Genomic DNA, 13,116 nt, shown 5'->3' on the forward strand with positions numbered 1-13,116 from the left:
ATTTGAAAAGGACTATTATCCGGTGCAACTGTGGAACTATAACATTTATGAAAACTATAGAGCACCAAACAAAACCTTTAATAACGATATAGTTTATGGTGCAATAAAGTACTGCTGTGTTCATGGCAAACTGACCACAAATCTTCATGCACTGGTTAGTCAACACAACACGTACAAGTTTCTTCGTTTTTATCTTGCAACTATATACATTTACCAATGGCGGCCCGTATTTGAGATATCATAGCACAGAAACTAACATTGTCAAAACTTGCAAAATTGTCCGTCATTCAACATCACAGAATAAAGGTTCCCCCATAATATTTGTTCCAAAGAACTTTTATCATATAACAAAAGTTCCATTTGGGAACTTTCCTTATGTAATATTTTATCCAATGATATCAGAAAATTTCCATCACAAAGGATAAAATATTACATAATGAAAGTTCCCAATGGAACTTTTGTTATATGCTAAAAGTTCTTTGGAATAAATAGTATGGACAATGTTGTGACATTTTGCACCAGTATGAAACTTCGAATTGGAACTTTTATTTTAAGTTCCCTATAACAAATATACTGATTTCTATCATGGTAGCAAATAAGAAACAACAAATGAGGCAAGAGCATTTTAAACATATACATTGTACATGTATATACAAAATACTGTTTAGAACAAAATCTTGAGAATGCATTGACTGTTCATTTACAGCTTTTTATTAGAGGAAAATATTCACCCATACTGTTAGGGCGCTCTTTCTTTTGGTCGTCCATTACTTGCTCTTGTGGAAAATTTTTTATATTATAAAAGTTCCAGGAATATTTGTACAGGTAAATGCCATACACAGGTGAGGTGAGCAGTAATTAAGATGCAATCAGGTGTAAAAAAAAATACATTACACTCTTTCTTTAAAGGAACAAGTATTATGAAACCATATGTTTTAGTTCCAGGAAAAATCTTATAAAGGTGGAAATAATATTATGTAATGTTTGTTCCTAAGAACAATTATTTCCCATATTTTTGTTCCGGGAGGAACAAATGTTATGCGGAACAAATATATGTTCACAGTTCATGTCTGAAGTGGCAGCATCTTTCTTGTGCAAGACTTAAAAATGCACCAAAGCAAAGCAATGGTTTTGTATTACTTGTAAAGCATTTTGAAATTGTTAAATTTTACTTTTAATTACAAAACTTATGGGATATTTTTATCATCATTTTAATTAGAATATCAAATTTAATATGCATTGTTTGAATATTTATTATATTTTTTTGTATGTAAAGTTACTTTTAATTTCAAAACTTATGGGATGTTTTTGATTACAATATCAATTTTAATATGTATACTTTGCTTATGTATTAATGTCAAAAAGAAGACTTATCTTTTTAGTGATTTCTTACTAACATGTCAAGTGTATGTTTCTACATTTCTTTCTATTCGTACATGTCGTAATTGATATACTATCTTAATTAAGACCGCTAAGGAGGCTATTTTGCCGGAGCCGGTTAAATAACACAAGAGAGGTTATTTTGCCGGAGCCGGCAAAATAGACACTGCCTAATTTAAAATTTGATAAAAGAGAAATAACTCTATCACATTATGATCTTTTCAGTACAATCCACTTCAGATCTATAAATTACAAGCTCATGAAAATGGTAGAATACCAGTACTTTAAAATCCAAATGATAATTATTCAACACACCTCGCAATAGTAAAACGAGATATTATCATCATTCCTATTCCTTCTCTTGTATTTTTAATTATTTTTTACAAAGATTTTTTCTTTTACATTAAAAATATATATTGTAATGCATTCTATGGTAGGTTGTGTGTAGTACATATAATGTTGCAAATATAAAATCCCATTCCTACAAGAATTACATTTATCATTTGGAGAGAGTTCTTACCTTTTAATACAATTCAAGGGGTTTTGGACGGTAACTGAGGTTAATGTGAAAAAGGAAATTGATCTGCAGCTTATGTACGGTCTGTGTAGGTAGCAATAGTGAAAGGTCATAAGGTCCTAATACGAATCAAACTTAGATAACCATTAAGAAACAAGAAATTTTCGGAGGAAAGCCTCCCCCTCCCATACACGCACACAAAAAGCGTCAGTTGAATGTCCCTAGAAAACATGGGGACATCACTATTGGGTTCACAGTTGCCCAAATTTTATAAAGAGCTGCGCCATGAGCCATGAGCGCATGATATGCCAGTCGCTATTTCAAGGAATAAAGTTCCACAACTCCTCAATGACTTATCAGAAATTTATAAAAAAAACGGAGTTTATTTTAATAGATATAAACCAGTCACCAAAGTTTCATGAAAACTGCTCAAACTGGAAAATCCCCCCTTTTTTTATGAATAAAATCCCATAACTCGGAAACATAAAATCTAGAATTTATAAAAATCGAAAGGGAGTTTAAGTCAATAGATATAAACAATTCACCAAAGTTTCATGAAAACTGCTCAAACCATTTTTGAGTTATTGTCCGAAAACTCGAAAATCCCACTTTTTTAATGAATAAAACCCCATAACTCGGAAAAGTGAAATATAAAATTTATAAAAATCGAAAGGGAGCTTACGTCAATAGATATAAACAATTCACCAAAGTTTCATGCAAATTGGTTAAATAGTTTTTGAGTTATTGTCTGACATGTTGACGACGGACGGACAACGATATACCATAATACGTCCCGTAAACGGGCGTATAAAAATATGATGGAATGAAATATAAACGGTCCTAATACATGAATGAAATCTGAGATTAAATTTCTTTTTTTTTATATTTTTTTACAAAACGAAATGGACAATGTGACCCCTGTATCATCCATAAACATCCCAATTCCTACTTCTTGTAACAAAAACGGACGGGTGTAAATTGCAAATGTATTCTTAACATTCATGTGTATTGGTGGCCTTGGGCTGTGTTCTGCTCTTGGGTCGGGTTGTTGTCTCTTTTGACACATTTCCTGTTTCCATTCTCAATTTTATGTATAAAGCTAGGATCCTATAAAGCAAGATCTGGGTATAATGCATATAAAAAAAGGGGAAAATGGGGCAAACAAAAAACCATTAGTCGAATAAAAACATACATTGTAAATTGACAGTGCCCAGTAGTTGCTTCAACATACATCTTTGTCCTTTGGTCTCTAGTGGATAGTTGTCTCTTTGGAAATCATACTACATCTCATTGAATATATCACAGTACGAAAAAAGACTAGTTAACAATAGGGAATATTTTCCACTCTTAAATGAAATTTAGAGGGAACGTTATATGAGTAAAGAAACAAGTCTGCTACAAGTTTGATCAGTTTCAAATATTTGGGCTCATCCAATTGCAGGATAAACAATAATTACCAAAGGACAAAGATTTGAAAAACAGCAAGTCACTGCAAAACCTTCAACAATGAGCAAAACTCTTACAGTATAGAAAGCTAAAAAAAATGACCTGGAGGACAACTAGAGGCTCTCAAAAGCCTGTGTCGCTCACCTGTATCTACTGTGGTTTTGGAAATCATGTTTAATAAGGTTAAAATCATAATCAATAGTATTAGATACCCTAATAATGATTGAGGCCAAGTTTGGTTTAATTTGGCCCAGTAGTTAAATCAAAAGCAGAAGATTTTTGAAAAACGTTTACAAAAATTACCCAAAAAATTGCAGAAAATGACTTTAAAAGACAATAACTCCAATAAGATGTCAATTGACGATTTCGGTCATGTTGACTTATTTGTAGATCTTCCTTTGATGAACATTATTGCTGTTTAAAGTTTATAACTATCTAAAATAATATTCAAAACAAGAATGTGTCCATAGTACATGGATGCCCCACTCGCACTATCATTTTCTATATTCAGTGGACCATGAAATTGGGGTAAAAACTCTAATTTGGCATTAAAATTAAAAAGATCATATCATAGGGAACATGTGTACTAAGTTTCAAGTTGATTGGATGTCAACTTCATCAAAGACTACATTGACCAAAAACTTTAACTTGAAGCAGGACAGACAGACGAATGGACTGTCGTAGGTGGGGCATAATAACCAAAAAACTGCAAAATTTCCTTAAAATTACCAATTCAGGGCAGCAACCCAACAATGGGTTGTCTGATATGTCTGAAAATTTAATTGATAGATAGATCTTAACCTGTTGAACATTTTTACCCCAAGTCAGATTGCTCTTAATGCATTAGTTTCAGAGATATAAGCCAAAAACTGTATTTTACCCCTATGTTCTATTTTTAGCCATGTCAGCCATGTTAGTTAGATACCCTTATGATGATTGTGGCCAAGTTTGGTAAAATTTGTCTCTGTAGTTTCAGAGGAGAAGATTTTTGTAAAAGATTACAAAAAATTATGAAAAATTGTAAAAAATTGACTTTACAGGGCAATAACTCCTTAAGGGGTCAATTGACAATTTTGGTCATGTTTGACTTATTTGTAGATCTTACTTTGCTGAACATTATTGCTGTTTACAGTTTATCTCTATCTATAATAATATTCAAAATAATAACCAAAAACTGCAAAATTTCCTTAAAATTACCAATTCAGGGGCAGCAACCCAACAACAAGTTGTCTGATTCGTCTGAAAATTTCAGTGCAGATAGATCTTAACCTGATGAACATTTTACCTTCGTCAGATTTGCTCTAAATGCTTTAGTTTCAGAGATGAAAGCCAAAAACTGCATTTTATCCCTATGTTCTATTTTTAGCCATGTCAGCCATGTTAGATGACAGGCAGGGTCATTGGACATATTTTTTAAAACTAGATACCCTAATGATGATTGTGGCAAAGTTTGGTAAAATTTGTCTCAGTAGTTTTAGAAAAGATTTTTGTAAAAGTTAACATCGACGTACTACGACAATGACGGATGCCAAGTGATGAGAAAAGCTCACTTGGCCCTTCCAGCCAGGTGAGCTAAAAAGTACCACTCTTCAAAATAAGAATCAAAGGCAAGATTTGTACTAATAATAACAACAAAAAAGAACTATAGTATACTTTTTTATGTATTAATTTGATTGTAACAATATTTAACAACCTCAAAATAAATGTGGAATTGTCAATAAATCCATCAGTTATTATAAAAAAACATAATTTATTTTAAATCTTTTGTTTCATTGCATAGATTTATATTTGATTCAAAATATGTGTTTGTATACAAAAAGCTGGCTAATCAATATGGCCCTGAAGTAGTACTCAAAGTTGATGTGAATATATGCAAAAATAAATGAATCATGCAACAGCCAAATTTTGCTCTGTGAAAATAAACTAGAGGCTCTAAAGAGCCTGTGTCGCTCACCTTGGTCTATGTGAATATTAAATAAAGGACGCAGATGGATTCATGACAAAATTGTGTTTTGGTGATGGTGATGTGTTTGTACATCTTAATTTACTGAACATTTTTCCTGCTTACAATTATCTCTATCTATAATTAACTTGGCCCAGTAGTTTCAGAGGAGAAGATTTTTGTAAAAAATTACTAAGATTTATGAAAAAATGGTTAAAAATTGACTATAAAGGGCAATAACTCCTAAAGGGGTCAACTGACAATTTCGGTCATGTTGACTTATTTGTAGATCTTACTTTGCCGACATTTATTGTTTTTTACAGTTTATCTCTATCTATAATAATATTCAAGATAATAACCAAAAACAGCAAAATTACCTTAAAATTACCAATTCAGGGGCAGCAACCCAACAACGGGTTGTCCGATTCATCTGAAAATTTCATGGCAGATAGATCTTGACCTGATAAACAATTTTACTTCATGTCAGATTTGCTTTAAATGCTTTGGTTTTTGAGTTAAAAGCCAAAAACTGAATTTTACCCCTATGTTCTATTTTTAGCCGTGGCGGCCATCTTGGTTGGTTGACCAGGTCACGCCACACATTTTTAAAACTAGATAACCAAATGATGATTGTGGCCAAGTTTGGTTTAATTTGGCCACGTAGTTTCAGAGGAGAAGATTTTTGTAAAAAATTACTAAGATTTACGAAAAACTGTTAAAAATTGACTATAAAGGGCAATAACTCCTAAAGGGGTCAACTGAACATTTCAGTCATGTTGACTTATTTGTTAATCTTACTTTGCTGAACATTATTGCTGTTTACAGTTTATCTCTATCTATAATAATATTCAAGATAATAACCAAAAACAGCAAAATTTCCTTAAAATTACCAATTCAGGGGCAGCAACCCAACAACAGGTTGTTCGATTCATCTGAAAATTTCGGGGCAGATAGATCTTGACCTGATAAACAATTTTACCTCATGTCAGATTTGCTCTAAATGCTTTGGTTTTTGAGTTATAAGCCAAAAACTGCATTTTACCCCTATGTATTATTTTTAGCTGTGGCCGCCATCTTGGTTGGTTGGCCGGGTCACGCCACACATTTTTTAAACTAGATACCCCAATGATGATTGTGGCCAAGTTTGGTTTAGTTTGGCCCAGTTGTTTCAGAGGAGAAGATTTTTGTAAAAGATAACTAAGATTTACGAAAAATGGTTAAAAATTGACTATAAAGGGCAATTACTCCTAAAGGGGTCAACTGACCATTTCGGTTATATTGACTTATTTGTAAATCTTACTTTGCTGAACATTATTGCTGTTTACAGTTTATCTCTATCTATAATAATATTCAAGATAATAACCAAAAACAGCAAAATTTCCTTAAAATTACCAATTCAGGGGCAGCAACCCAATAACGGGTGGTCCGATTCATCTGAAAATTTCATGGCAGATAGATCTTGACCTGATGAACAATTTTACCCCATGTCAGATTTGCTCTTAATGCTTTGGTTTTTGAGTTATAAGCTAAAAACTGCATTTTACCCCTATGTTCTATTTTTAGCCGTGGCGGCCATCTTGGTTGGTTGACCAGGTCACGCCACACATTTTTAAAACTAGATACCCCAATGATGATTGTGGCCAAGTTTGGTTAAATTTGGCCCAGTAGTTTCAGAGGAGAAGATTTTTGTAAAAGTTTACGGACGACGGACGACGGACGACGGACGCAGGACGACGGACGACGGACGCAAAGTGATGAGAAAAGCTCACTTGACCTTTCAGGTCAGGTGAGCTAAAAATGAAACTAGCTTATCATAAAATTGATGTTATATTTTAATTCTATTAATGCTTTTGTTCAAATTAATTAGTGGGAAAGTGTGACAGTGATGGCTAATAGTGGTTTGGTTTCATTTCTTGGCAGGCAACAACAAAAAACTTTATAAAATAAAATACTTAATAAAACGTGTAGTAACAACCAACATGATTTTACAGAAATTTGTATGTCACAGATGAACAAATTTTCCATTATTGCACTTGTCATTCAAATTGTATTTATATCAAGGTAGGTAAAGCAAAAATGTCTGTTTATAATTACTTCCATCTTTTTGTGTTTGCTGCTAAGAAAAAGTATACTAAAAGATGACTTTGACTTTGCGGTGACTGTCAATGATGTAAGATGATCAATAATGGTTCTGTTTTCTGTACTGGAAATAATAGATATCTTTTTTTTTAAATAAATATTCTTAAAGCAAAAGTAGAAAAAGCTCACAGGATTTTGCTGACATTTGTCTGTTATATAAATGTTCCAGATAAAAATGTTGTTAGTTTTTAGTCAAATTTCACATGAGGCAAAGTAGGTGAAGCAAAAGCACTAAACACAATTTTTTTTTTGTATTATGCTAATAGATATAATTTATTTCTACATGAAAAAAAGGTAAAAAATCTTGTTAATTAATATAAAAGCTTTGAATAAAAAAATGAGTACACACTGTATTGCCTAAATTAGAAAAAATAACAACTTCATTGACTATAATATAACTGCATGTAAATTGTAGTTGATATTACTTCACAAATTCTTTCAATTTCACTTAACACTGAATAAGCTGTTTTCTTCAAATTTAGAAGATAGTGGTGATAAAAGAGTAAGACCTTACAATTGATCACCATAAGGGTAACAATACAACTGTCATTAGTCTCTCTCTCTAATGAAGTTATTTTTAGAACACTTCTCATATAGGAATCAACAATGTGATTTCATCCATGAGACAGCAAAACCTCAACACCAAGAACAAGCATCATCAAGATGTCAGCATAACCCATTTTGCATCGTTTATTTAGATATTTCATTTTACTAATTGCTGTTAAATTATCAGTTTTATATTTTTTCTTATAAAATTTAGCATACAAAAAAATAATAAAACAATAGAGTTCCAATGTCCCCTGCACTGCACATATTTTATCTATCCAAAGGGCAATTACTGCAAAAATCCTTTTTTTTTGTTCTTTAAATCTTTTTACAAATGTCTTACAGAAATGAAGGCTAGGAAGCAAATAAAATGTTATTTCCAATGTAATTGATATTTCCAAGGGGGGTAACTCTTTTAAAAATATTTAATCAGCACTGAATCTGTGTATTGCTTATATAAACCTTTGATATAAATTTGAAAAAACATCTGGCAAAAATTGTACACATGAGAGTGCTTGCTATGCAATTTTCCATAAAATTAATATTTCCAAGGGGAATAGCTCTTTTAACACTATTTGATCTGCACTGATTTTCCAACTTATCCGAGAAATTGTTGATATAAATTTATGATACAAGTTTATAAAAATCTAGCAAGAACTGTACACATGAGAGTAATAACAATGCAATTTTCCATATAATTAATATTTCCAAGGGGCATAACTCTTTTAAAAATAGTTGATTAGCACTGATTTTCGAACTTGTCCGAGACATTGTTAATATAAATTTATGATATAAGTTTATAAAAATCTGGCAAGAATTGTTCACATAAGAGTACTAACAATGCAATTTTCCATATAATTAATATTTCCAAGGAACATAACTCTTTTAAAAATAGCTGATCAGCACTGATTTTTGAACTTGTCCGCGACATTGTTGATATAAATTTATGATATAAGTTTATAAAAATCTGGCAAAAATTGTACACATGAGAGCGCTAACAAGACCGGACGGACAGACACACGGACGGACGGATGGATGGCACTCTGTTATGTGTAAAAATAAATTGTTAAAAAATTTCAGTTTTTACAGAATAAGCAAATTGTTGTTGACCAAAAAAGAGAACACAGATTTATTGAGTAAGTTCTCTCCATTACGGAGAGTCTTTACTCAAAATAAGGAGATAGGTTTTTTAAAGGGAAATAACAATTTCAAAAAACCGGTATGGAGACGGTCTCATACCCAAGTTTTTACATACAAAAACCATTTCTGGCTGGTTTAATTCAAATTTCATCAAAATCTACTTATTATAATAATGACGTGAAACGATAGAAATCTTATCTAACCAATTATAGATATTTGTAGTTATATTTTAGCATGAATAGGAATGGAGTTTGTCTATAAGACTAACTAAGCTAAAGCCATTTAAACATAGAAATTTATCTAGGCAAGATTTTTAGATATAGAATCCAGTAAATAATCAATGTTATTCTTCTCTTTTAGAAAGAAATGTCCTCCAGGTAAAAACTGTAAACTAAAGGATCCACTGGTTAATTCTTTCCATGCTGAAAATTAGAAAAATGTAAGATAAATTAAGTTTTTAATTTTAACTATCATAATTTATCAAATTATTTCAAAATTTAATAAAATCCTATATTTCTCTCGATTTTTTTTTTTTTTATTTCAGAAAGAGGAGACATAAAACTATGAATAAAAGGAGATGTGGTGTATACATTTATAGGACATCAAATGAACAACACAACAAAAAAATAATACAATAGTAATGACCTGACTTTAAATCACTTTGTATTCAAGAACAACAAATATTGCTGGTAACTGCCACCAGAAGAATTGATTACAGCAGGAAAAGAGTTCTTGACAGGACAACAGTTGAGGGAACCTTATATTGCAATTCAGGTGACTGGCTGTTTAAATCCTTTTCTCTTAAACAAATTTTGAAAGGAAAGGATACAATATACATGTATGATGCAAGATTTGGTGTTGAAAGAAGTAGTGAGTACGAAGCAATCATTACATGATTGAAAATTTAGAAAAGGGATTCAGATCCTAAAAATTTATCTGTGTTATTTTCATTTTTTTTTTAAAGCTACATTTGTTTTTTTTACCTCGCTCACTTACCATCATCATCATGTTTTTTATCATGATCTCCATCATACATTTGAATTGGACAGGACACTACTGCTTTACCAGGCTCGGGTTGGAAACTGGAAAAAATACACAATATAAATATAGCAGTTCTTAATAATTTTCCAGACTCTGGATGGAAACTGGAAAATAAAAACAATTCCAATATAGTATTTTCTTTTTTAATTTATAACAGAAAAAAAGGAGTTCTCACAGCATTTGGTCAGAGAAAGATCACGTACAGTACGGCAAGCTTTAATTTTTTTTTCTCATAAATTTATTGTTTCTGTACAATATTTGCTAGATTAGACAACACATATAATGTTGATGAAGACTGTACAAAACCAAAAACCTTATAATATGTACAATATAATAATATGTACAATATAATAATATGTACAATATAAGAATATGTACAATATAATAATATGTACAATATAAGAATATGTACAATATAATAATATGTACAATATAAGAATATGTACAATATAATAATATGTACAATATAATAATATGTACAATATAATAATATGTACAATATAATAATATGTACAATATAATAATATGTACAATATAATAATATGTACAATATAATAATATGTACAATATAAGAATATGTACAATATAATAATATGTACAATATAAGAATATGTACAATATAAGAATATGTACAATATAAGAATATGTACAATATAAGAATATGTACAATATAATAATATGTACAATATAATAATATGTACAATATAACAATATACACAATATAATAATATGTACAATATAATAATATGTACAATATAATAATATGTACAATATAACAATATGTACAATATAATAATATGTACAATATAATAATATGTACAATATAATAATATGTACAATATAATAATATGTACAATATAAGAATATGTACAATATAATAATATGTACAATATAAGAATATGTACAATATAATAATATGTACAATATAATAATATGTACAATATAACAATATACACAATATAACAATATACACAATATAATAATATGTACAATATAATAATATGTACAATATAATAATATGTACAATATAAGAATATGTACAAGTTTCTTGTAAAACAAAAAAGGTTTCAAAAACTGATGAACAAGTATGACAGACAAACAGTATTCCATTAATTTCATAAATGTTGACTTGACATGATAGCAAAGCAATAAAGTTTCTCAATCTCTTTTAAAAAAAAGAAATAGGATGCTCATCAGAAATAATATTTTAAGGATGACATAACTAATGCCATTTGATGTAATAATATAAATGCCATATAAGGTGACTAGAATTAAACTTCAATATAGTTTTTATAAATAGCTTTGAGAGATAAGTTGTCAGTTATTTATAAAGAAATGTTTGATTCCCTTCTAATCTTAAAAATAAATTCTAAATGAATAAATAAGAAATGCTAAGATGATATCCCACCGGAACCCAAGACTCCTTTTTAACAAGTAAGGTCACTTTGTATAAACTTTATGGTAAAAAATAACTGCTCATCTATTTCTCACTTAAGTTATATTTTGTAAACTGTCTCTCTATTAATGTATAAGTCAAGTTTTAATAGACATTTTTAATTTAGTCTTATAGGGGCTATAATCTTTATCAAACTGACCCAGTCTTGTAAAATACACTATGACCAGACCTAAACATTTGAAATCCTGGGATGTGTAAATAAGCTGCAACGTTAGGAGCTATAATACGAAAAAGAACCTAAACAATATAGCCAAATTCATCTACGGTCAGCTTTGCTTGAGGGAGATGGAACATTTGTTTCTTAATAATTTATGAACAGAGAAATTTAAAAAAGTATATGCAATTAATGATGTCCGTACCGATGTACTGACTAACTCAGCTGGTGATACCTCAGGGATTTCCAGCTAAAACCTACATTAAACTTACTCAAACTGGTCTAACAAGCCATAATCTGCTTTAAGTGCAGGTAAATATAACTCCATTATTTCATCATTGTCTAATATTTCTTTTGGTGTTCCACCTAAAATCAAATAACTATCACATCATATATATGTTACTGTCCTCATAATACTATCATAACTCCTTTCTTCATCCTCACTGCAAAAATTTGTTGCTGATTCCTGTATCATACCAACACAACAACATCATTTAGGCTTTTCATTTTACAAATTATGAAAAAAAATTTCTTATTGCTGTAGAAATAGACCTTTGGTCTCTGAAGAATAGTTGTCTCATTTGCAGTCATACTTATTATACCTCTCCTCATTTTCATACTTATAAAAAAGAAAAAAATGAAGTTTACAAAAAGTATTTACACTTGGTCAACTAAACAAAAAGGCGTTATAATTAAAACCAATTTATATAAAAATAAAGAGCTTCGCCATGAGCACATGATAAGCCAGTCGCTTTTTCAACGAATAAAGTTCCATTACTCCTTAAAGTCATATCATCAATTTATAAAAAAAGTAAAGGGAGCTTATTTTAATAGATATAAACCAGTCACCAAAGTTTCATAAAACTGCTCAAAACATTTTTGAGTTATTATCTGAAAATTGGAAAATCCACCCTTTTTTTATGAATAAAATCCCATAACTTGGAAATGTAAAATCTAAAATTTATAAAAATCGAAAGGGAGCTTACTTCAATTGATAAAAACAATTCACCAAAGTTTCATGAAAAATGGTTAAAGTGTTTTTGAGTTATTGTCTGACATGTTGACATCCGATAGTTTTGGCATAGTTGGACAGCTGGTAGATCTCAACATTCTAGACATTTTTGCCCTGTCAAGATAATAGACAAAACCTGTATTTTACCCCTTTGTTCTATTTTTAGCCATGTCGGCCATGTTGGTTGGCAGATGGGGTCATCAGACATATTTTTCAAACTAGACACCCTAATGATGATTGTGGCTAAGTTTGGCTTAATTTTGCTCAGTAGTTTCAGAGAAGAAGATTTTTGTAAAAGTTAACGACGACAATGGACGACAGACGCCAAGTGATGAGAAAAGCT

The 13,116-nt window shown here is 30.4% G+C and overlaps 1 protein-coding gene across 6 annotated transcripts in view; it reads right to left on the reverse strand.

Annotated features, from left to right (window-relative positions):
• Positions 1 to 7,083: 7,083 nt before the first annotated feature.
• The window catches only part of LOC127714981 (S-acyl fatty acid synthase thioesterase, medium chain-like), a 53,792-nt gene continuing 47,759 nt past the window's right edge, over positions 7,084 to 13,116 (reverse strand). For all 6 annotated transcript variants that reach the window (XM_052221022.1, XM_052221020.1, XM_052221021.1 and 3 more), the window contains exons 6-8: positions 12,034 to 12,127; positions 10,107 to 10,192; positions 7,084 to 9,532 (exon numbers count right to left, since the gene is read on the reverse strand). In XM_052221022.1, the coding sequence (XP_052076982.1) occupies positions 9,411 to 9,532; positions 10,107 to 10,192; positions 12,034 to 12,127 (302 nt within the window). In that variant the 3' untranslated portion in view covers positions 7,084 to 9,410. The remainder of the gene's footprint in view (positions 9,533 to 10,106; positions 10,193 to 12,033; positions 12,128 to 13,116) is intronic.

This window comes from Mytilus californianus, unplaced genomic scaffold (genome assembly GCF_021869535.1).
Source record: "Mytilus californianus isolate M0D057914Y unplaced genomic scaffold, xbMytCali1.0.p SCAF_9, whole genome shotgun sequence".
Classification (NCBI taxonomy): Eukaryota; Metazoa; Mollusca; class Bivalvia; order Mytilida; family Mytilidae; genus Mytilus; species Mytilus californianus.